The sequence below is a fragment of the Mauremys mutica genome, chromosome 2 (assembly GCF_020497125.1).
Source record: "Mauremys mutica isolate MM-2020 ecotype Southern chromosome 2, ASM2049712v1, whole genome shotgun sequence".
Lineage (NCBI taxonomy): Eukaryota > Metazoa > Chordata > Testudines > Geoemydidae > Mauremys > Mauremys mutica.
Window position 1 is genome coordinate 177929565 of NC_059073.1, and position 24441 is coordinate 177954005.

The 24441-nt window shown below is 41.5% G+C and overlaps 1 protein-coding gene across 2 annotated transcripts in view; it reads left to right on the forward strand.

The window, feature by feature from the left end:
- The window catches only part of TEX10 (testis expressed 10), a 129990-nt gene that overhangs the window by 26563 nt on the left and 78986 nt on the right, over window positions 1-24441 (forward strand). Inside the window, exons 5-8 of one of the 2 annotated variants that reach the window (XM_045004810.1) lie at window positions 5233-5345; window positions 8416-8654; window positions 10965-11100; window positions 21962-22137. In XM_045004810.1, coding sequence (XP_044860745.1) covers window positions 5233-5345; window positions 8416-8654; window positions 10965-11100; window positions 21962-22137 — 664 coding nt within the window. The remainder of the gene's footprint in view (window positions 1-5232; window positions 5346-8415; window positions 8655-10964; window positions 11101-21961; window positions 22138-24441) is intronic. The other variant, XM_045004809.1, reaches the window with a different exon arrangement.

Consider the following 24441-nt stretch of genomic DNA (forward strand, 5'->3'; position numbering starts at 1 on the left):
ATCTATGTAGTTTATCAAAAAGAAGATTGAGGAGATGGTTTGAATAGTGTATAAACACCTTCATGGGCAGAAAATACCAATAAATGGCTCCTTATTGTGGTGGGGAAAGGAATAACAAGAACTAATTGCTGGAAGTTAAAACCAGATATATTATAAGTGGGGCTGGTGGCATCATCCGTTAAGGTTGCCTGTTACTTACTGTTAAGACTCTGTTTTCAGTTGCTTATAATGTTGCAAAACTGTAACTGTTTGGCCTTTAATTTTCTATGCAGGATGCCTCTCAAGCTGAATGTGTTTTGGAAAATTTTGGCTGAAATGAGACTAGGGCAAATAACGTTTTTTCTTTGAGGAGTGTCTTTGTGGGTGCTCCACTTTAAGTGTCTTGATGCCATGCGCTTGTAATCGGAGATTTGTGGGAGCAGTGCCTGGCTGAGCTGTGCATGCACCGTAGCCATCTCGCGCCGCACCGACTGGCTACATAGCAGCTAAGTTCCCTCTAAGATGTGCAGCTGCCTTTTAAGCCCCGTGCAGGGGTTCAGGGCTGTGGTGGGGAGAGATGCCTCTCCCCCAGCGTGGACCTGCCGCAGTGGGGAGAGGCACCCCTCCCTGCCGGTCCCAGTGTGGACCTGCCCCGGACTTGCCACCGCTGGGGGAGAGGAGCCCCTTACCTGACCCAGCCCAGGCCCACCGGACCTGCTGGGGAGAGGAGCCATACCAGTGGCCCAGCTCAGCCCCACCGCAGCTGCCGCCAAGGAAAGGTGCTTCTCTGGCCCCGAGCTGCTGCAGTGCGAGAGAGTTGGGGGGAGTCCTCCCTCCCTGCCGAAGCCCCAGAACAGCCTGTACCCCCAAACCCCTCATCCCCAACCCTCTGCCCCAGCCCTGAGCCCCCTCCCACACTCCGAAGTCCTTGGCCCCACCCCCACCACATGAATTTTGTTATGTGCATTAATATGAAGGTGATATGTCACACATTACCTTCATATTGGTGCGCGTAAACTTCATTCCGCACATGGACATAAAAAATTAGAGGGAACCCTGCATAGCGGTGCACAACTAACTGTCCCCCAGTTCCTTCTCTATCGCTTTTTACTTGAGTCGGAGTGTTCAGCAGTGCCCTCTCCTACTTCAGAAAAAAATTATAGTAGATAATTCTTAGTGGTAGTGTTAGCTTAGTTGTAGTTCACTTCCCTATCCTCTTGCCCTACTGGAATTTCTTTAATTGCACAAAAAAAATTTTTTTTCCCTTTTACCTCTACCTCTCTTGCATCCTTAGCCTCAAACAGGCTTTACCCCTTTTTTTTTCCCTCTGTGGGCTTGTCTTCACTACCATGGTAAGTTGACCTAAATTATGTTACTCCAGCTACGTGAATAATGTAGCTGGAGTCAACATAGCTTAGGTCGACTTACCCTGGTTTCTTCATTGCGCTGCATCGACGGGCGATGCTCTCCCCTTGACTTGCCTTAATCTTCTCGGGGAGCTGGAGAACCTGAGTCGACTGGAGAGCGCTCTGCAGTCGATTAAGCGGGTCTTCACTAGACCCACTAAATCAAGTGTCAATCTCCACATAGTGAAGACCAGCCCTAAGAGACTGACCTTCTCAGGCATGCCAGGCTCACCTGTTTTTAAACGCTGCCTGACTTACAGACTCACATTACTCAAAAGTGCCTGCATTGCAGAAAACTGACAGCCAAGACAAGAAAAACCAGGGATCTCCAACTGAAGCTCCTCATGATGGAGAAATCCGTCAGGTCAGCCTCTGACCCTGAGTCCAGGTGCCCTGGCCAACGGTCACCATCAGAAGCCTCTGACAGGGCTGTGCTCTAACAATGGCTGCCAAGGAGCCTGCTCCTAGAAAGGCTGCAAAAAAGCGGTTGCAGACATCCCTGCACCGAGAGTTGCCCAAAAGAAAGCGGTCTCCTACTGAAAGATCTCCCCTGGAACTGAGAGTGCCAGACCGTGAGGCACCAGGAACGTCCGGTACCAAGAGTTCCCAACAAGCTAAAGACCCTATGCGGGCAAGCTCTAAAAGAGGTTCACATACTAAAGTGAAACCTTCCAACTCGGCACACATGTAGCCAAAGAAGATCTCGGCACCGAGCGGTACAATAGCACCACCTGCTGTACCTATGCTGCACAGTAACCTGTGTGCTCCCTGCCAATACCCAAGGGTAGGTCTATACTTACCGCGCGGGTCGACGCGAGAGTTCGACTTCTCGGAGTTCGCACTATCGCGTCTAATCAAGATGCGATAGTTCGAACTCCCCACGCGCTCCGGTCAACTCCGGAACTCCACCACCGCGAACGGCGGTGGCGGAGTCGACCTTGGAGCCGCGGACTTCGATCCCGCGGCGTCAGGATGGGTAAGTCAGTTGAACTAAGATAGTTCGACTTCAGCTACGCTATTCGCGTAGCTGAAGTCGCGTACCTTAGTTCGACCCCGCCCCGTAGTGTAGACCAGGCCCAAGCAAGTGTAGGAGGAATCCATCTGGTTCAAATGCACTGGGGACAGGAGCTGGAATAGAATAGTTGGGACAAGGAGTGTCTGGAAGAGGTGGTGGAGACTGAGATTGGCATGATCAGAAGACTGGGAGTGGGACCTAATAGGGGGTGGAAGGAGGTGAGGAGGAGAGAGAAATCTGACAAGGAGCCAAGTTATGGGAAGAAGATAACTGGGACTGGCTGGGCAAAGAGAAAAAATTCTGCCAGAGGTGAGGACACTGAGATTGGATGGGAAGCCCTAGAATGGTGACTGGGAGCTGGAGGCTGTGGGGGAAACAGGCAGATCAGGTAGTGGGGGAGGGAACTGGGATTAGCAGGCCAAAGGGACTTGGGGACTAGAAATGATTGGGCATTGAGATGAGGAGTTTACAGGGGTGCGACTAGGGCTATGTGCTGCTGTAACATATGTAGCTGCTCTTTGCCGGCAAGAAAGAGCTCTCCTGCCGACAAAATAAAACCACCCCCAATGAGGGGCGGTATGTTTGTTGGCGGGAGAGTGTCTCCTGCTGACAAAGTGCTGTCCACACCGGCACTTCTTGTCATTAAAATTTTTATTGGTCAGGAAGGTGGGGTTTTTTTTGGGTTTTTTTTTCATACCCCTCACTGACAAAAGGTTTAATGACAAAGTGCAGTGTAGACATAGACACCGGTCAAGGAGCCTGGGATTGGAGTCAGAAACAACAGTACTGTGAAAGGGACAGGTTGGAGGGGAGAGGGAGAAGTGATCAAGTTTGGTGGTAACGGGCAGAAAAGGTTGTGTCAACTAGAGAACATTTCCCTCCAGAGCTTGGAATGGAACCCAAGATCACTGTGCCTCACCATTCCTCTGCTCTGAGCAAATATCTGAAACCCCCTATCAGGTTGTCCCCATCCCCCTCTAGTGCTGTCCAAATTGAGGATGACAACCTACTATTCCTATCCATTACTCCATTAGCTACAGTGGCAGAGTTCTGTGTGACCCAAAAGTTTCCAACCTGGCTGATGAACCATGTAGGTGTGACTATGATGCCACATGATGGATTTTTGTTTGTTTGTTTGCTTTTTAAAAAACTTTGGAAATTACACACACACATTGTATTAAAAAATTTTGAATTGCAGTCAAACACTCAAAAGTTAGGAAATGTCAGAATTAAGGTTGCCTATACAACCTGAATTTAACCCTCTTGTGCATATATATATTATGATACAGTCTTTAATTACATGTTTATGTACTGTTTTCCACCTGCTTCATTCAGAGCACACGATGAGTGGTGCTCAATTAATGAGCAGCCATTAATATGTTTCCTTTGTGTTCAGTGTGTGGTCCTAGGCCTGATTTACTGCACACTATACAAACACTACTCTGACAACAGAATTATTAATTTCTTCGAGTGCTTTTCTATGGTGCTCATCATTATAGCATCCGTGTCTGCACCAGCATTAAAGAAGTTATTGTCAGAATACCCCTGTGAAGTGAGGTGGTATTATCCCCTTTTTACAGAAGAACTGAGGCACAGAGAAACTGAGAACAAAAGTATCCTTTAATTTTGGGTGCCCAATCTGAGACACCCCCACCCACGCTGGTCTGAGCCAGGCATCCAGAAAATGAGGAACACGATTAGTGATCACATGTGAACAGTTTAGTTTAAATGACTTGACTAGCATCACATAGGAACTCTAGCACAGGCAGGGATATGATCCAGTTCTCTATGGCAGTTTTCATCTGTCTTAACTATAAAACTGTTTCACTTTCAGTAGTCCCTTGTATCATTCACGACACACCTTCCAACTTCTGCAGCAAGTGAGGCAGGAGTCCTACAGGCAGATTGCTTCACTACACAACCTTGATTTATCCCCAGGTAGCTCCATTCTGTGCATTGCATGAGGCAGAAGTGGAAACGTGTGCAATTAGAAATAAGGTACTAATCTTTAACCATGAGGGTGATTAACCATTGGAACAAACTACCAAGGGAAGTGGTAGATGCTCTATCTCTTGAAGTCTTCAGATCAAAACTGGATGCAGACATAAGTTATTGGGCTCATGGCAGGGGTAACTGGGAAATTCTGTGACCTGTGCTACATAGGAGGTTCGTTCTGATGTATGCAAGTAATAAAGCCCTATTCTCCCTATGTTTAAGCACACCCATTGCCTTTTCCTTTCCCTTCTAGTTCACACTTATCTTCGTGCTACATTTGAGAACTTCCCAACATTTTTTATATCCCCAGTTATCTCCTTTTTGGTAAACACGGAGGGAGGTATTGTGGCTTTGCAGAGGGCAAGCTCCTTTTCTTGCGAGGCTGCCCACTGCCTTCCTGCTGGCAGCTGTTCTATATAGTCTGGGTGGACTATGAACTAAACAGTGTGAAACCTTATTGCGAACTAAGGGGATATCTACATGAGGAAACTCAATATGTACTTTCTGTTCACACTTTTAGTTAATTCAGCTTACATGTTCCTGTGTACCTGTTCACTAAGAAAATGTACAGAATCTACTCTGGGTGAAACACTGCCCCCAGTCATAAATGATTATCATTGTCTAGTGAACCATTTTGTTGTCGCAAAAGTCATCATCCTGTAAAGAATGTGTATGTGAAAGAGCTTTAAATCAGAAGCTAAAATATTTTTTTTCTCCTTATGTCACATCCTGGTTTTTTTTCAGCTAAGCATTAGTTTTTGGTAGACTATTAAGTGATTACATTTCACTTCACTTACAAACATTGTTTTCTAATGTATTATCTGCTTTCCTTAATAGGAGGCATGGCTTCGAATGAATTACCTTGTTGATTTCAAGCATCACTTCATGCGTCATTTTCCTTATTCTTTACAAGAAACAATTAAGCACAAAAAGAGAGATCCATACAAAAGGTATGAATAAAACAGGTGTCACTTTACATCTTTTTCTTTCATGAATAAGTGAGACCACATGTATGAATGAGACACACAGCCTAGTATTAATCTTTCAGCATAGCCAAAAAAGGGAAAAATACTTTGAGTGGGTTTTTTTCTTTAAGAGATGTGGAGAGGTATTTAGATGGTGGTTATGTTGCTCTTAATTGATACCTTTAAAGAATCTAAGATAAAATTTCTTGTATGAAACTAGATCTGGATGTTTTTATTATTTCAGAGAAACTAAAATGCAGAATCTTAAAAGTATAAGTATTCAATTGTATTTATTAGAAATTGGTTCTCAATTTGTGGCCTGCAGGGCACTTGCTGTTGGATTCTCTAGGGGTGTGTGTTCTACTGGTGTTGCATATCCTGTTTCCTGCTGTTAAATTGTATTGAAATGCAACTAAAATACGTTTATTTTCTGTGTAGTTGTGGTATGCTATTGGATGAATGTGAAAGGAAGGTCCATAATATCTCTATTAAGATATGGTCCATGTTACAAGAAAGTGTGAGAGCTGCGTGATCGATAATGGACCAGTTCATGCATTATATTTTAGTGTAGTAGTAAACCAAAATCTATGATCTGTAGTGCATCTGGGCCCTAAGTGGCTGAGTAATTATATAAGGGAGAGTAAGACACCTCTCTCTCCAGGGCAGGGTTGATCAGCAGCTGTCTTTCTCTATCTGTCTCTTGGCAGCACAACTGAACCAGTTTAGTGGAAATAATAATCTTCTGCTGGGAAGGGCCAATAGCAGATTGCTTCCCTTCCCCACCTCCAGGCAAATACTGAAGGATTTGTGGCTTTCTGTGAGGCCATGTATAATAGCATGCCCTCACCTCAAGAGCACCCCATTATGCTTGGACGTGTTGTTGCAAGGGGTCCTCATCTCTGGTATCTCCTTGCAGCTTCTTCTTCGGCTCTGTAATGGACCATAGACTCTGTCTGTATCTTCTCCTGATTGTCTCTCTCTGGATGTTCTGTGGCCAAATCACATAAAAGTGCAGTCCCCTTCCAGGGTCAATCTATAAGTCCAAATGTCTTTCAACTAATAATTCTTCTGCCCCTCTTGGGCTACACTTCTTGTCCTCTACTCCTGGGTGCTGCAGAGCTTCTCCTATGCTACTTTCTCCTAGCAGGTTTTTCCCCAGGGCCTCTAGGGGTATGTCTGCACAACATCTTGAACCAAGCCTCCCAGCCCAGGTTGACAGACTTGGGCAAGTGGGGCTCATGCTAGTGCTCTAAAAATAGCTGTATAGACAGTGATTTGAAGTTGTGGCTTGGACTCTGAAGCCCCATGGGGTTTACATTGGTGCAGCTACACTGATAATTGAAATTCCATTGTAGGCTGTATCTGAATTACAGTTTCTCTGGGCTCCTCAACGGGTAGTATGTAGCCTACAGGCACAATTTAGCCCTACATCAGGAAATAGTTGTGGTTGAAAGTGTGCATCAGTGGAGTCTATGTAACAACCAGCAAGTGTTGTTAGAATTTCAATTTCTGCTTCAACTCCCCTCAAAAACTGTAAAATTCTGAAAATGAATATTAAAGAAGTGCACGCTGCATTAATGTCATATATATTCCTTCATAACTCCATGCAAGTTACATCTCATCACCATATCTCTAAACTATGCCCCACCCACCTGTAAGCTATAAGGCTATTTTGTTGGGTCAATATAGAATCAATAATATGTTTAATTAGACAAGTACTTCCCAAACTTCTGAAAGCAGAGCTCTCCTTCAGGAAAATAAGACCCGTCACCCCCCCTCCACCCCAAATCTCTACTATGCATGATTAAGGTCCATGCATCTTAATTTACAGATCTTCCATAAATTACACTCTCTTGGCCACTCCTCTCCTTTTGGGAAATGCTGCTGTAGATATTCAGATTATAATACTACTACTACTTTCCTGCATGCTTTGAGCAGTGAAATACATTAAATATCAGCCAACTATCATCATTGGCTTATGAGTTAGCACTCACTGACATGAATGGGTCAGTTCTCAAATGTGGGGAGGGTTAGCTCAGTGGTTTGCACATTGACCTGCTAAACTCAGGGTTGTGAGTTCAGTCCTTGAGCGGGCCAGTTAGGGATCTGGGGCAAAATCACTACTTGGTCTTGCTAGTGAAGGCAGGGGACTGGACTCAATGACCCTCAAGGTCCCTTCCAGTTCTGTGAGATGTGTATCTCCATATAGAGGGTAGTTCACACTTGAGAGCTGTAGTTTATCTTTGCAAACTCTGACAGACATCTTTGAATTGATCACCTTCCACATTTGGAAGGGTTTCTTTTTTTGAACCGTACAAACGAAAGACTAATTTTTTGTTTTTAATGTAAGCTGGTACTCTAAAGGACAAATGATGTCTGTCTGTAAGGCCCCAAACCCTGGTGCCTCACTCTTAAGGAAAGACAGAATTAGACCTAAAGATTTCAAAGCTAATTTTGTCTCAACCTGTGTTATCAAATGCCAGAGCTCCATACATGTTCTGTTGGTATAATACATTGATGGAGTATTAAAACATCTTTATGAAATAAAAGAAAAATGCTATCTCTTTGGATGGTAGAATGTGTTAAATATATGGAGTTTGATATTATGGAATTATATGTAGGCTTTGCTGATAAATTTAGCAGTTTACATATTTACCAACTAACATATTGTACTGCTTAAAAAAAAATAGTGAAATTCACTCTGTTATAGCACACTGGAAACTTCTAAATTGTGTTAGGCTAATAGTCTCTGGAATGGAGGGGTGAGCATGGAAAGGAGTCATAATTATACTCCTCCCCTTCCTGGGACTGTTGTATAATCTTGTGAGCTCACTGTAGGTTTTGGGTGCTTATCACGTTTAAAAATCAGGTCACTTATTAATGTATCTAACCATAGATTGAAGAGCCTTAGTGAGGCTCCTGTTTTTAAAATTTTTGCTTTAAACCTGTAGTGCTTAGAAGAATTTTTTTCTATATTATGATAACTTTGTGAAATATTAATATATTAAAAACTGCACTCATTTTTCATAAATATCAATATATGTATTTTACTTAGCACCAAGTACTGTATGATGTCGTCAAACAGCGTAGACCATCTTTTATTGAATCTAACCCTGTGTGACATTATGGTTTCACTGGCAAGTGCTTCAACACTTCAAATGGATTCTGACTGGCTGGGTATGATAAGAAAGTTTGTGACTGAAACCCTTCAGGATGGTTGCAGATTGAACTGCAAGCAGTTGAACAGATTGCTTGGAGTGACATGGAGACTAATGCAAATACAACGAAACAAAGGTAAGAGTAGTTAGCAGGTAGTTGTCTTTAAAAGCCAAATATAGCCTATGCACAGGAAATGTTCTTAGACTGCAGGAGTTAATCAGAGACACAGGTGGATGGGGTGCAAAGTTAAGAATGTCCTAAAATGTTTTGTTGGATGTTCTGTCCACAAAGTAGTAGTATTTCACTGTATATATCCCCTACTTCACAGGGCATTGAGAATTGCTGATTACAGAGTTTTGTAAAGCACTTTTAGATTCTTTGATGAAACATGCTCTAAAAGTGAAAAGCAATAGGAGTAGTATATTTGTGTTTTTGTACCCATTTTCTCTTACCTTTAAGTAAAAAAAGAAGAGGAAAAAGAGATCACTTTAATGAATAAGGAAATTCATTTACATCTGCATTTTATAGATCACAGTTAATCAGTATTTCTTGAGGCCATTTCAGTGTTCCATTCTGTGTTTAAAATCATTTCCATGGTTTGTAAATGTGCCTTTGTACTGATAAGAAGGCCGTCAGACTGCTATAATGACATAGAGTGACAAGCTCACATTAATGAAAGCCTGTGTTAAGTAACACTTTATTTCCCAGTGTTGCATTAATTTTCCTTCCCAAGAGAGGGCACATCTGCTGTCGCTTCTAGGTCCAATGCAGAATGCCTCTCTTTCAGCTGCCGTTTCTTGATTGTGATACAGGTGAAATATTGCTGGGCCCTTATGCTGCTGGTTTTTGATGGAGGACTTACTCAGGCTATATCAACAGTTAGGGCTTGTTTACACTATCACTTTTGTCAGTATAACTTATGTCACTCTGGGGCATAAAAAAAAACATCCCCCTGAAGAATATAATTTACACTGACAGAAGTGCTGGTGGGGACAGTGCTATGTCATTGGGAGAGTGTCTCCCACCGACATAGCTGCTGTCGCTTGTGGAGGTAGTTTTATTATGTTGACGGGAGAGCTCTCTCCCTTTGGCATAGAGTGGCTACATGAGCAATTTTACATCATCAGTACATCTGTGCCACTGTAAGCTCGCTAGTGTAGACATGACCTTAAAATGCTACAGCAGCACACTCCCACTGTAGCGCTTCTGTATCAACGTTATCTATGCTGACAGGATGAGTTTTCCCATTGGTATAGGTAATCCACTGCCCTGGGAGGAGGTAGTTAGGTCAATGGAAGAATTCTTTCATCAACTTAGCACTGTCTACACAGGTATTTAGCTTGGCTTAACTGTGTTGCTCGGGGGAGGGTGGTGGTGGTGAATTTTTCACGCCACTAACCAACGTAGTTGAACTGACCTAATTTTCTAGAGTAGACCAGGCCTCAAAGAGTGGAAGTTTGCCCTGAATCTAAAAGTGGCAGTTGTCAGGCTCATCCTGAGACGATAGTAGTGCCCAGCCAAGTGCATTCTACAGATAATGCTCTGCATTTGGGATCCGAGTTTCACTTTGGATGGTATCAGCAGGGGAGTTTCCATGGGCCGCAGGTGCTGTTATTTAGTGTGGTGTAGAATGAGAGGTGATCTGTGAAATAGCATGAACACTTTACCCAGTAAAGGATTTACAGGTAAGGACCAAGTTCTAGAATTAGATCTGGATTCATATGGGGATTCACAGTAGTGTGTGGTGTACCAGGGTTGGGCTGTGTGTGTGGAACTAGCTGTGTCCAGATGGAGCATGTTGTAACAATGTCTGGATCCGACATGGGTAGGTCTTCTGCATCTGAATGGAAATGGTGAAATCTGTTGATCTTGGATAATCAAAGGTCAAGGAAAGAAGGAATTAATGGCCAGTGCAGGTATTTGAATGTCTATTAACAGTAATGAGTCCAATAGGACCCAGAGACTGAAACCAACTTTACAACTAGAGGGCTGATGCCTTGATTAGAGTGTGAGATGGGAGCTCCTTCCTGCTTTTCGAAAGCTTTCCCATTCCTAACAGTGTCACCTTAGCATTCAAATAGATTATCTATGATTTTCAGTATTCATTCATTTTCATTCTTGTATTATTTTTCATTTTGAAAATCTTAATACTTTAAAAACTTGTGTGCTACATGGGTTTCAGGTAGTTCTTTATCTAGCTTTCTAACATCAATTGTCTGAGGAATTTCACACTGCAAGCATTATTTCAAGATTTGTCTGTGAAGGCTCATTGTTGTACACCCTGCAGAAATTGATACCAAAATGGTTTACTCCCAGGATTTGGATTTTACATAGAAATGGGTATTTTAAAATATTTTACTAGCTCCTCAATAGATATTCTTAATGTAATGAGAAGATAAAAAGCACTTCTAAATTTCACATTTTTAACATGTTTTTTCTTTCTAGTGGCAACAGAGACTTTGATAAAAGCAGTATATACACTGTACCAGCAGAGGAATCTCCTCTTTCCTGTTCGTATGTTGCTTTTGAAATTTTTTAGCAGGGTTTATCAGAAAGAAGAATTGAGCACTCAAAGAATCAGGTAAAGATTTTTTTCTTTATTTTTAAAAATTTTAACCTTACAGATTTAGGCTCAAAGTCTAGGACATGAACTTCCACAGTAGCACAAAGCTTGTGATACAGAACAAAAGCTTATTTTGGGAAAGCTCAGAAGATGTGTCCGTTTGCTCCATTTGTCACAATTTCTTCCCCACTGCTAGAATTGTTTTGGAGAATTTGGCCAATCTGGGCTCAAATATAATTTACTACCTAATTTCTATTTCTAATACATTTAAGCGCGTGTAAAATTTTAAATAGTGAATTATCCCAGTTCATTCATTAACCAGAGGTTTTTAAATTTCTTTTTAGCCTTGAAATTCCACACATGACTACTTTTTAAAACATTTAAATGTGTGGCAAAGATGGGGATTTGCAGAAATAGATACATTAGAAAATTTGATCGTTTACATTTAGCTTGGTAAAGAATTAAATTGAACTACAAATTGAACCTCAGAGTTATGAAAGCCTTGGGAATGGAGGTTGTTCATAACTGAACAAAATGATATGGTTGTTCTTGCAAAAGTTTACAACTGAACATTGACTTAATACAGCTTTGAAACAGAAGAAAATGCTGCTTTTAACCATCTTAATTGAAATGAAACAAGTACAGAAAGTTTTTTCTTCATCAAATCTTTTTTTAAACTATCCCTTTATTTTTTTTAGTAGTTTACGTTTAACACAGTACTGTACTGTATTTGCTTTTTTTTTTTAAATAATTATATTTTGGGGGGGCTCTGCTGCTGCCTGATTGTGTACTTCCAATTCCAAATGAGGTGTGTGGTTGACTGGTCTGTTCATAGCTCCTGAGGTTTTAATGTATGTAAATTGTTGCTGATGTGACATGTAGGATTGCAGTATTTTTCCTATCTCCTTTTTAGTAGGGATAAAATGTGAGTTCTGTGAGAATTACGTCTGTACATCCAGTGTTTGGATGTACACCCATATTGCTTTTGCTGTAGTACCTTCACAGAGTTCCCTTTTATCTCTGAATATTTGGCCCTGAGTATATAAAAGACAACGTCCAGTTTCTTTCCTGTATCCATGGTGCAGAAACTTTTTTTTTAATAGACATGTCTACATTTCACTAGCTGCTAGGAGTGTTGATTAGTATACTTTGGATATCTTATTCCCAGAAATAATTATTTTTAATGTTCAGCCTTTTTATATGTTTATATGTTTGTGTGATTCCATCAGAGCCCAATTATCAGCTGTGGAGCTTTCCAGAGCTACTCTTGGTTCTTATTTAAAAAGTAATGGAACTTTGTATAGATTGTAAGCATTTTGGGGCAGGGACTGTCTTTTTTGTAATGTATGCGCGTAACCTTGCACAGCGAGGCCCTGATCCCTGTTGGGGTCCTCTAGGCACTACTGTAATAGAAATAATATTATAATAATAAAAGCTGTAGTAATAACTTGCTCTAGCTCAGTAGTGGCTGAGCGCTGTACCTTTACTCATTCTGTCTGTGGATACTGAGATGGTCGAGTAAGGCAAAATATGGGAATTTATATTCTGTGCCCCATGTAAAGCAAAGAAGTCAGAAACAGATGAATGTGCCCTGCTGTCTGGGATACTTAAGGAAAGGTCACTCCCTTAGAAGATGCTCTGTCCCCAATTTACTTACCATATCCATCAAAACCAGAATAAAAGTTACTGCTTATGCAGAAGGCACTTAAACTGGTTTTCCAGGATTTCAGAGAATCATAGAATATCAGGGTTGGAAGGGACCTCAGGAGGTCATCTAGTCCAACCCCCTGCTCAAAGCAGGATCAATCCCCAGGCAGATTTTTGCCCCAGATCCCTAAATGGCCCTCTCAAGGATTGAACTCACAATGCTGGGTTTAGCAGGCCAATGCTCAAACCACTGAGCTATCCCTCCCCCCTTGTGTCCTTCTGATTCCTGGTTGATTCCAAAGATCCCATCTAAATCAGAGAGATCTTTGATCCAAACTACTTGTCTCTAAGTCCTCAGATTTGCCCAGTTCCTCGTCTTCTGAGACTTTAGGCACTTTATCCAGTGCCTTCAAGAGGAGAGAGTAGGAGTGTCCAGGCTAAGGGGTGTCAAATAACTAGTCTGTTGTGTGTTCTAGGACAGACTGTTGCCTCAGTTCCTGAGACCTACAGGTACTGCACTCTTGGTAACAGAATGCTCTTCAGATATGGAGGGGAAGAGTATTGTTCCTGACAATTCATCTACAATTCTTCTTGTTGGTTCTATCCAGTCTCTGGTCCTCCACTCAATTAGGAATATAATGCCTCTTCTGCAATGATTTCATCATGATACTGTTTTAGAAAAGCCATGTGTTCTCTGTAGCAAGCCTGATGCACATTCTCTGGAAAGTGCTCTGGTTACAGCAGACCGGAAGTTCTAGGGCAGCTTCAGGCAAATTGAAAAGGGATGTATTATAGAATTAAATATGAAAATATACAATACAATCAATATGGTATTCCATGTTATTAAATTAAATTTTAATTATGCTTGCATTTTCAATATGTCGCAGATTTTTATATTGATGTATAGTTACTTTGTAGTACTGGCATTTCTTTAGGGGATATTTGTGGATTAGGCTTCCAAGGAGGTGGTTCGAGATTGTGTAGTATGCATATTAGTTGGATGCCTTTGCTCTATATAATGAAATGGATTATCTGGATGTCTCTACTATTCCAGGAAATAATTGACAGTTTAAATATCAAAAGTTTTGTTTCACAGTAAGCCATCTCTTGCTGTGAGTTGGAACTTCAAGTGGTCTCTGCACATTCCCACTCCTGGAATGTGCCAGTAATGCAGCTCTGCTTCTCATAGCAGTGCTGGTTGGAGTGCTCTCCTCTTACTGTTACTGAATATTCTGAAGGTGAGGATATGAGAGAGATTGTGATGCTTCAGCCACCTCAGTTCTTTCCATCAGTGGTTGCAGAGAGACCAGAAACCTCATTACTTTCCTCCAACCAGGATTTTTGAATCAAGACTCTCACGACGTTAGCTAGCTTTCAGTTGGTGTCAGATTAGTCTTTTAAATTTTGTCTTTTTAAAAGTTATTTATTTCTTTATTTAGTTCATTTTAGTCCATTCCTAACCTCCAGCACTGATCTGCGCATCTTCAAGGAAAAAGGTGTTTGCCTTGGGGAAGGTTATACTCTGTTTCGCTGAACCATATGCAACACCTTGACCCGAAGGGCTCATAAGGAGCATCAAAACCGGCTAAAAGCTTGCTTTCTCCAGGAAGCCTTTGCAACCAAGTCCTCTGATTTAGAATCCTTAGGATTTGTAAGTACAGATAGGTCTCCTTCAGGAACTAAAGAGCAGCATAAGACGCCTTCCAAGATCTCTGCTACCAGGGTAAAATCTAATATCCTAGTACTGAAGGATCTGCAGCCATTGGAGTTGGCTGTCTAACAAGACAGCCCTCTCAGATGTCAACCTCCATTAGCAGAGCCAGTCTTCAGAAATGTAATCCTTTGGATCAGACACCTCTGGTTCCAAGCAAAGAAATGGCACAAATATTGGCCTCTGTTAGCAGAGCCAATCTGCACTGGGACCCCTCAGATCCCATAGCCTCTATTTCAAGTGCATCTTCAGAACCCAAACCAAAAGCTAAGGGCCATGATGGTCTCAAATCCGAAAAGAAAGGCTCATACCCCAGTGTAACAAGCATATTAGTTCCCAAAAATTGCCAGGAAAAGGTGCTGGAAACATCTTCAGATTCTTTGACGTGTCAAAGTTAGACTCAGGACTCACAGTTTGTCAGACCACTCTGTTTTATTAGCACAGCGCTCTGCTAATAACACCCAGATAATGTGAGCACCATGCAAGACACAAACTATCTTATTTATACAGATAAAAGGGCGAGAACTGAACAAGATAAAGGAAGCAGAATCTGATAAGTTTACCTGGGCTAGGCATGCATATCTTATTTCCTTACTAACTATTACCGATCTTCTGTTAATGTTTCGCCATTAGCACCATTGTTTATGCCTAATATTTCTTTTCCTGGCACCTGTATTTCAACATTTCTTATTTCTGCTTAAAGGTACATACAACATTTCTTTAATCCATTCTTATTTTTACAATATAATTCATTCTACTTTCACAGACGCCATCTGCTTCCGTGGTTATGGTAGTGGCTCAAGTACATAAACCACATCCTCAGTTGGGGATCCATACTCTGATCCAAAACCACTCCTGTTCAGGGATCCTCAGAGCAGAAAAATATGGGAATGAATAGAAAAATTAAAGGGTCAGGTATCCCGTTTCCCTACTGAGAGAGAGAGAGAAAAGGAAAGAATCCTCCCAATTACAGGTTTTCCCCTGAGGTTTTGCTTCCTCCTTCCAGACATCTACAGGTTTGCCTGGGAAGTTTGCTTTGATATTTTCTGTACTACACTTACCAAGGCCAATACTGTCTCCAATCCAAACTACCTCAGATCCACATTTGGATCCGCAGTTAGATCCTGGCCTAGATATACCACCCTGAGTTAGATGGCCTTACTGTCTTTCACCTAACTATTACAAGAATGCTGTCCCTTCTCTCAGAGGCAACGGAGTAAGCCTCTCACATCAGATCCGACTCATTTGGTTATGTCTACACTTCCACTTCAGAGAGAGACTGCTCCTGTATTAGGCCCTGGTACGTTATCGGAGGATGAACCGGAAACCCCCACTGAATTCCAGGATACTGACATGGAACCTGATGACCAAATGTCTCATGATGATGTGGCGGGGTCTCTCAGGTGCGTCTCCATCAGAAGATGATATTCCGTTTCATGAGCTGGTAGAAAGAATAGCTATAATGCTGAAAACATCCTGGGTCAGAGTGGAAATGACTTCTCATCCTGTGTTTGATATTTAGAGCTTTCCTTCAAACAGTAGAATCACACTTACCATAGTGGAAGGCCAAGAGCATATGGTCAAATCCTGTAGTGGGTCAAACTGCCTAAGAAGGTGGATGAGCTTTAGTTCAAATTATGTTTGTTAATCTTGGCATCAGTTAGCTCCTTGCTATCCACTCAAGATTGATTTAGAACTGTCAGCTTACAGGATGCATATTTCCATATTGCTCTCAGACCTTTACATCACAAATACGATCATTTCATCATAGGAGAGGATCACTTTCAGTATGGAGTTCTCCCTTTTGGCTTTGTGACTGCATCTCGAATATTCACAAAGTGCCTGTCTGCAGCATCAGCACAATTGAGATGGCAGAGTACCCATGTTTACCCCTATTTAGATGATCGACTCTCTAAAGCATCTTCTCAAGAGGATTTTCCACAGCTATTGTACAGATGTGCTTCAGATTTAGAACAAATGAAAAACAACACACAACTGGGACTCTAAATTGGGGGGGAAAAAGCATATAGCTCCTGTATAGTCAATGGAGCTTATTTGCGCAGTGCTGGATTCTCAGGAAGGCAGAGCTTTCTTTCCAGAAGACAGATGTGTGAAAATCCTGACAGTAATAAAGACTCCATGAAAAGCACTTTCAGGCAGTTATCTTACTCAAAGTCATAGGCCTCCTGTCTTCAGACACCTGCCATAACCCCTTATGCTTGCCTCAAGATGAGAATGATTCAGCCGTTGGCTAACAAAGAACTGTCTGCCAATCTTGGACAGCACATTTTCCAAGCTGACAACTCAGAGAGATACTCTTATCCCTCAACTAGCGCACTTAATGTCAGTGTTTTGAAAGGAGTAGCATTCAACACATCAGCTACAGTCATCTCAGACACTTCAAACTTGAGATGGGACGCTCACTTCAACAGCTCAGCAGTCCGTGGCCATTGAACCCCCTAGGAAGGAAATCTGCCTATCGGTGTGCTAGACTTAAAGATTAATCTGTTGGGCTAAGTCCTTTCTCCTTCATCCACAAGGGAAAGTCGTCCAGTAATAGACAACATGGCAGCAGTATTCTGTGAGGACAAACAGGGAAGAGCCCATTCTAGTCAACTGTGCAAAGAACCAATGGCATTGTGGAACTGGTGCATCCAGCAGCATATTTAACCCATAGCCGATCTTGTGGGCAAAGACAGCAGCCTGGCAGACCAATTAAGGGAGACAGGCAAGAATAGCACATAAGGTAACTGAAGACTTCAGTTCTAGATGAGATACTCGCTATCTCTCTAGGGCTATCCAGACATACACTTGTTTGCAACCACACACAATTCAAAATGCCTGACATTTTGTTTGAGAGAAGGAGCAGACAACTGGTTCATATCAGATGTATTTCTGTTCAGCAGGTGGTCTTTATGCCTTTCCTTTCCCCCATTTCCTTCAGTTTAGAGTCCAGAAAAAATAAACAGGCTAAAGTGTCAATAACTTTGATTTGCAACAGAATAGGTGAGACAACAATGGCTTCAAGATTATCTTCATCTATCTAAAGGGATCTCTTGGTTTTTCCCAGTAACCACCTACCCAACAGAATGGTCTGATTTATCACGCAAGCATGTGCTGTCTGCATTTGACAGCATGGCCATCGAACTCTGACAGACTTTAAAAAGTCTTGCTTTCTTGAAATTCAGCATGTCCCAATAAATTCCAGGAAACAGTCATGTCATACCACCCTTCTGTGACTTCAGATGGAAGAGATTTTTAATCTAGGACAATAATAACATAGTACCAGAAACATCTTCTGTTTACTCCATAATTGAATACCTACTTCAGTAAAAGCTATTGGGACTTTATATTGTCTGTGAACATCCACTTAGCCATTTTGGTGCACCATGCATTAATTGATAAGACAGTATTCACACATGATATACTGAAGAGGTTCATGAAGGGATTAGTAAATGTTTATCCTCCAGTTTGAGTAATCACTGATGTGAGATCTCAACCTAATACTTACTCCTTATTTCCCCTTTCAGTCAAAAGAGCCTTCATTATAGCCATCACATCTTCTAGAATAATAAGCAAATTAAAGGACCCATGGCTGACCAACTTCTTTACTGTCACCCACAATGACAAAGCAGTCTTCCATCTCATCCTAAATTCCTTCCCAAAGTGGTAAGAGTTCTGCCTCATCAGCAGGGTGGTTAAAAAACAATGATTTAAAAAAAAATGGATTTTTTAAATTTAAATAGGTTTTTTCCTCAAAAAGCATTTTATCAAAAAAATCATATCTAAAGATACATTATAGCTCAAAGATATCTCATCAAGGAATAGGGATTATAAATTCTAATTCTATAGTATGTGACAATATATTCATGTAATGTTTAAGAAAAGTTTTGTAAATGAGTTCCAATAGTTCATGGATTAGGGACCCAATCTTATGGGGTTCCAGGGGCTTCTGTATAGATTAACCTAAATAATCTTTGTATTTACCCAATGGGACTCAGTGCTCAGTCTAGAAGATACCATCAGAGATGCTTAGTTTTGCACTTCTCAAACTGTGGATTTGTGTCTCCAGAGATAACATGCTTGTTAATAGCAAAAATTTTTTAAAATAAATAATATATAGAGTTGAGAAATAACAGATCTCAACCCTATTGTCCCTTTGCAAATTTGTGTACACACAGTCAGTCCCTTACCTCTCTCTAAAAGTGCAAAGTTTCAAAAAGTTCAGTGAATAGAAGATTGTTGATGGCAGAATAGATCTGGACAAGGAGAAGAAGTCTGGAGATAAATGTGAGAAGGGAGGGACAGGCAGTAGAAACAAAAGTGAAACTGTTTGAGCAGCATATTCCAGAAGTCTTGAGGTCTTTCTGAGTGTAGCCTTCATTGATTTGAGGTCTACCATACCATTCTCTCACTAGAAGGGAAAACCTATAATGGCAGCAGGCCATTCATCTATCTCTGAGTTGTGAAGAATATGTATTAAGGTTGTAACAACCAACAAGAATGCACTTTTATGTAGAAATCCATGATTAAATCGAGTCTTCCCGACTAGTGATTTAAATCCAATCCACCCTGCTCATGAGTCCATTAGCTAACTGGTATTCTATAATAAACGTGCTAACAATGAACTTGTATATATCATTTAATAAAACATACATTCAGCCTTTCTCTCTCTAGGTGTGAATCTGGAAATAACAGTGTTTCAGATCTATGGGGTAGACTCTGAAGCACAGTTCTGTGGCCTGGATGTGGTCCTGCAGCAAATTCAGAAACTGTAGAATGATCATACACATGTGACCCTCCATATGACTGGGATGGGATGGATAGGTTCCAGAAGCAGAGGTTTGAGGTGCCTCTCAGAGATCAGGGGACCTGTTGAGTGAACCTCATGCTCCTACTCAGGTAGCATTGAGTTTGAGCTTGAGATGTATATTAGAAAGAATTATTTGAATTACTTATGTACATCACCTTATATTTGTTTTTAACACATTTCACTTGCCATTGTGCTGCCCTTTCACATAGATTTAAGTCCCTCTGGAGTTCCTCTCATTCTTTTCTCGTCTTGACTAACCGCAATAATTTTGCCACCTCACTCCATCATTCTTCACTTTTCTCTTCCCCTTCTTATCCACTTGTTCTAACATCTCTTTTGACTCCTTGCTCTTTGACAATGATGTCTCACTCTTTCACAGTATTTTCTATTACCTGAAGAGTGCACATCTGCAGTAGGTATCTTAACATCTGTAGCTTCACCACAATGCTCCTTTGCTCTTTAAACGTTCTATTTTTCTCCCTGGTAGTCCAGAAGACTGAGTCTCTCACACTCTGTCCAGATCTTTAGTCTTTTGCATCTGATGCACATAAATATAATTTCTTCTTTGACTATTTCTCCTCAAAGTTTTCTTAGCTCTTCTCATTTCCATCTTCTTTGTACATGCCGTACATTGTTCCTTGAGCTGCATTTCTGTTTTCTGGAAGATATGTTTTGCGCAAATAATATCCTATATTTTACATTAAACCATTTTTATTGTCTTTTTTTAATTTCTGAGAGTCACTTGTGGTATACATTCTGAGCCTGATATTAATTTCCTCTGATTTTAGGGCCTCCTTTAACTAATTTCCCCATTTAAAAAAATAATCCCCTCTTTAAAGTTTGGAATACTACTTGAAATTTTTTTTTAGATCTACAGAAAAGGAACTGAGTGCCTTGAGGATCATGCTCCCTGTGTACCCTTAGGTCTAAACTTTTGAAGCCAATCAGAAGCACTCATGCATAAGGCTACGTTTTAGTCACGGGTATTTTTAGTAAAAGTCATGGACAGGTCATGGGCAGTAAACAAAAAATCATGGACCTGTGCTGGGGAGGTGGGGCTCGGGGGCAAGTCACAGCCCGGGGGGCACCACAGGTGCTTGGGAGGTGGGTGTGGCCCGGAGCGGGGCTCAGGTGCTCAAGGGGTGAGTTGCAGCCTGGGAAAACACCGTGGGTGCTGGAGAAGGGGGCGGAGAGAGGGGGTTAGTGGGGCTGGGGCAGACTCCTGGGAAGTGGTGGTCCTAGCTCCATAGCTCCACATGCTGCCTCCACTCTGCCTCAAGTCTCATTTCTGCAGCTCCCATTGGCTGCTGGCAGAGGCAGCACGTGGAGCTAGGGGGGCTGAGGGAGAGCAGCCCCCAGCCTTGAGCCCCCCCCCCGGGGGGGGAGCTTCGGAGAAGGTACCTGGAGGTGCGGCAAGGGCAGCACACATGGAGCCCTCCGCCCCCCCCCCCATGGGCCGTGGTGCTTCCTGGAGCGGTGCGGGGTCAGGGACAAGGCAGGCATGCAGGGAGCCTGCCCTGGCCTCGATGCGCGCCGCTGCCACCCCTAGCTGCTTGAGGTAAGCGACGCCAGGCCGGAGCCCAAACCCCTCTTGTACTCTGTCCCCCACTTCCCTGCCTGCACCATGCACACCGCCTGCACCATGCACACCTCCTGCACCCCAACTCCCTGCCCTGAGCTCCCTCGTGCACCCCGTATCCCTCCTGAACCCAACTCCCTGCCCTGAGCCCCCTCACGCACCCCCGTGTACCCCAACCCTCTGCTCTGAGCCACATGCCACACCCTGCACCCCTCCTGCACCCTGCCCTGAGCCGCCTCCCGCAGTCTGCGCCGCTCCTGTACCCCTGCCCTGAGCCCCCTCGTACACCCCGCACTCCTGCACCCCAGCCCCCTTCCCTGAGCCCCCTCATACGCCCCAATTCCTTGCCCTGAGCCCCTTCCTGCACACTGCACCCCCTCCCACACCCCACACTCCCTCCCGCACCCTAACCCCCTGCCCTGGCCCTGTATACTCTTTCCCCACCCAGATGTAGCCCTTGGCCCAAAAAGTTTGCCCACCCCTGATCTAGGGTGTAGCAGCAATGAAAAAGGCAAATAGGATGAGTAAGAAACTAAAGGAACATGACTCTGTATTGAACTCCCTTCTTTGAAGCATTTTGTCCAGTTTCTTTTTCTCTTAAAAAAAAAATAAAATAAAAAAAAAAATCTGAGATTAAAAAGATAGAGAAGGACAGTGAAGATATGATTAAATATGATATGAGCCAAAAAAAATTTTTTTTGTCTTGAAAGTGAAGAGTTACAGGGGACTTTTGGTATTCAGTGTTAAGGATATAGTGAACCCTGAATTGTCTGTGCTTTTTCCTCTGGCCCATATGATGTTGGGTCACTAAAGGATATTAATAGATGATAAATTTAGAGCAAATAAAAGGAAATGCTTTTTCACCAGCATATAGTTAATTTGTGAAATTGAGTTCTGAAGGAGATTTAGATTACATACTGCATAAACTGTTGGGGCCGTGAGAGAAGTGCTTGTATGATGATTCACCATGTACCAACACAATCAGACTCCTAGCTGAAATATTATAAACAGATACTAAATTACAGTATTATAAGTATTCTGTATTTATTGTAAACGTAAACAAGATTTAATAATATTTGTATTGAATAGAACATAATTTTTCCAAGTAACTTTTTCCCCCTTCTTTTAGAAGCCGAAGTAAAGTTTTATCTCGTTGGCTGGCTGGCCTACCTCAGCAGCTTGCTCTGCTTGGCTCAAGAAAGCCTGAGCTTTCAAACCAGTTGATTGAGACCATTCATTCTGCTGCATCTCATTCAAACAAGGAATTGTTACAAAGTTTGCAAGCCACTGCTTCTCGAATTTATGGTAAGACTTTTGTACTAAAACATAATGAATTTTACCTATCACTTGACATCAGAGGGATGGTACAAGGAGTGAAAAATCCTGCTATCTCCTGACTAAAGGCAGAGTACGCACATGAAATGGTTATTCATACCCTTAAAATAGAAATTTGTAATGAAAATCATGGGTGCAGCAGTTTTATTTCCCACAACACTGAAGTATGATTTGAAGCTTTTTTTTTTAGACTGGACATAGCCTGATAGATGAGAACACTTGATATCTAATTTCTGTACAAACCTGGACTTGGTGATATTCCTTTATTTTATGTTTCTCTCTTCTTAGTAATAGTTCAGTGCTTTCAAAAGGCCTTATTTCTTCAGGTTCTTAATGAACCATCAGGGTTGTAAGGAGTACGTTCCCAGTAGAGCTGTTCATTAATTGCAGTTAATGCACGTGATTAACTGAAAAAAATTAATTGCGATTAATCGTAGTTTTAATCGCATTGTTAAACAATATTAAATATTTTTGGATATTTGTCTCCATTTTCAAATATATTGATTTCAATTACAATACAAAGTGTACAGTGCTCACTTTATATTATGTTGTTTACAAATATTTGAACTGTAAAAATGACAAATAGTATTTTTTAATTCACCTCATACAAGTACTGTAGTGCAATCTCTTTATCATGAAAATGCAGCTTACAAATGTAAATTTTTTTTTGTTACACAACTGCACTCAAAAACAAAACAATGTAAAACTTTAGAGCCTACAAGTCCACTTAGTCCTACTTCGTGTTCAGCCAATTGCTAAGACAGACAAGTTTGTTTGCATATACGGGAGATAATGCCACCCACTTCTAATTTACAATGTCACCTGAAAGTGAGAACAGGAGTTTGCATGGCACTTTTGTAGCTGGCATTGCAAGGTATTTACATGCCAGATTTGCTAAACATTTATATGTCCCTTCATGCTTCGGACACCATTCCAGAGGATATGCTTCCACGCTGATGACACTCATTAAAAAAAATAGTGCATTAATTACATTTGTGACTGAACTCCTTGGGGGAGAATTGTATGTCTGCTCTGTTTTACCCACTTGCTGCTATATATTTCATGTTATAGTGGTCTCGGATGATGACCCAGCACATTGTTCGTTTTAAGAACACTTTCACTGCAGATTTTACAAAACACTAAGAAGGTACCAATGTGAGATTTCTAAAGATAGCGACAGCACTTGACCCAAGGTTTAAGAATCTGAAGTGCCTTCCAATATCTGAGAGGGACGAGGCGTGGAACATGCTTTCAGAAGTCTTAAAAGAGCAACACTCTGATGTGGAAACTACAGAACCTGAACCACCAAAAAAAAAAAAAAAAAAAATCAACCTGCTGCTGGTGGCATCTGACTCAAATGATGAAAATGAACATGCAGTCATTCCGCACTGCATTGGATCATTATTGAGCAGAACCCATCATCAGCATGGATGCATCTCCTCTGGAATGGGGTTGAAACATGAAGGGACATGTGAATCTTTAGCGCATGTGGCATGTAAATGTCTTGCAACACCGGCTACAACAGTGCCATGCGAATGCCTGTTCTCACTTTCAGGTGATATTGTAAACAAGAAGCATGGAGCATTATCTCCAGTAAATGTAAAGAAACATGTTTGTCTGAGTGATTTGGCTGAACAGGAAGTAGGACTGAGTGGACTTGTAGGCTCTAAAGTTTTACTTTTATGTTTTATTTTTAATGCAGTTTTTTTGTACATAAGTTTACATTTGTAAGTTCAACTTTCATGATAAAGAGATTGCGCTACAGTATTTGTATGAGTTGAATTGAAAAGTATTTTGTTTTTTACAGTGCAAATATTTGTAATAAACATATAAAGTGAGCACTGTACACTTTGTATTCTGTGTTGTAATTGAAATCAATATATTTGAAAATGTAGGAGACATCCAAAAATATTTAGATAAATGGTATTCTATTATTAACAATGTGTTTAATTGCACAAATAATTTTTTTAGTCACGCGATTACATTTTTTAGTCGTTTGACAGCCCTAGTTCCTAGAGGTGATGTACTTTGGATGAGACTTTTATAGAATGGTATTTGTTGTAAGAGTTTGGAAGTTAGCCCTTCTGTATTGGCCAAATTCCAGTTTGGTAATTATATTCTGCTTTCCCTTCAAGCAATTATGTTCTTCCCTGTATCAGTTGGATGCTGTATTTTTCTTCTCTTATAGCTCCAAAATGTTTTGTACTAAAATTATTAATCTTTGGGTCGGGGTCATCTTTTGGTTATATTTGTATAGTGCAGTTGTTCTCAATG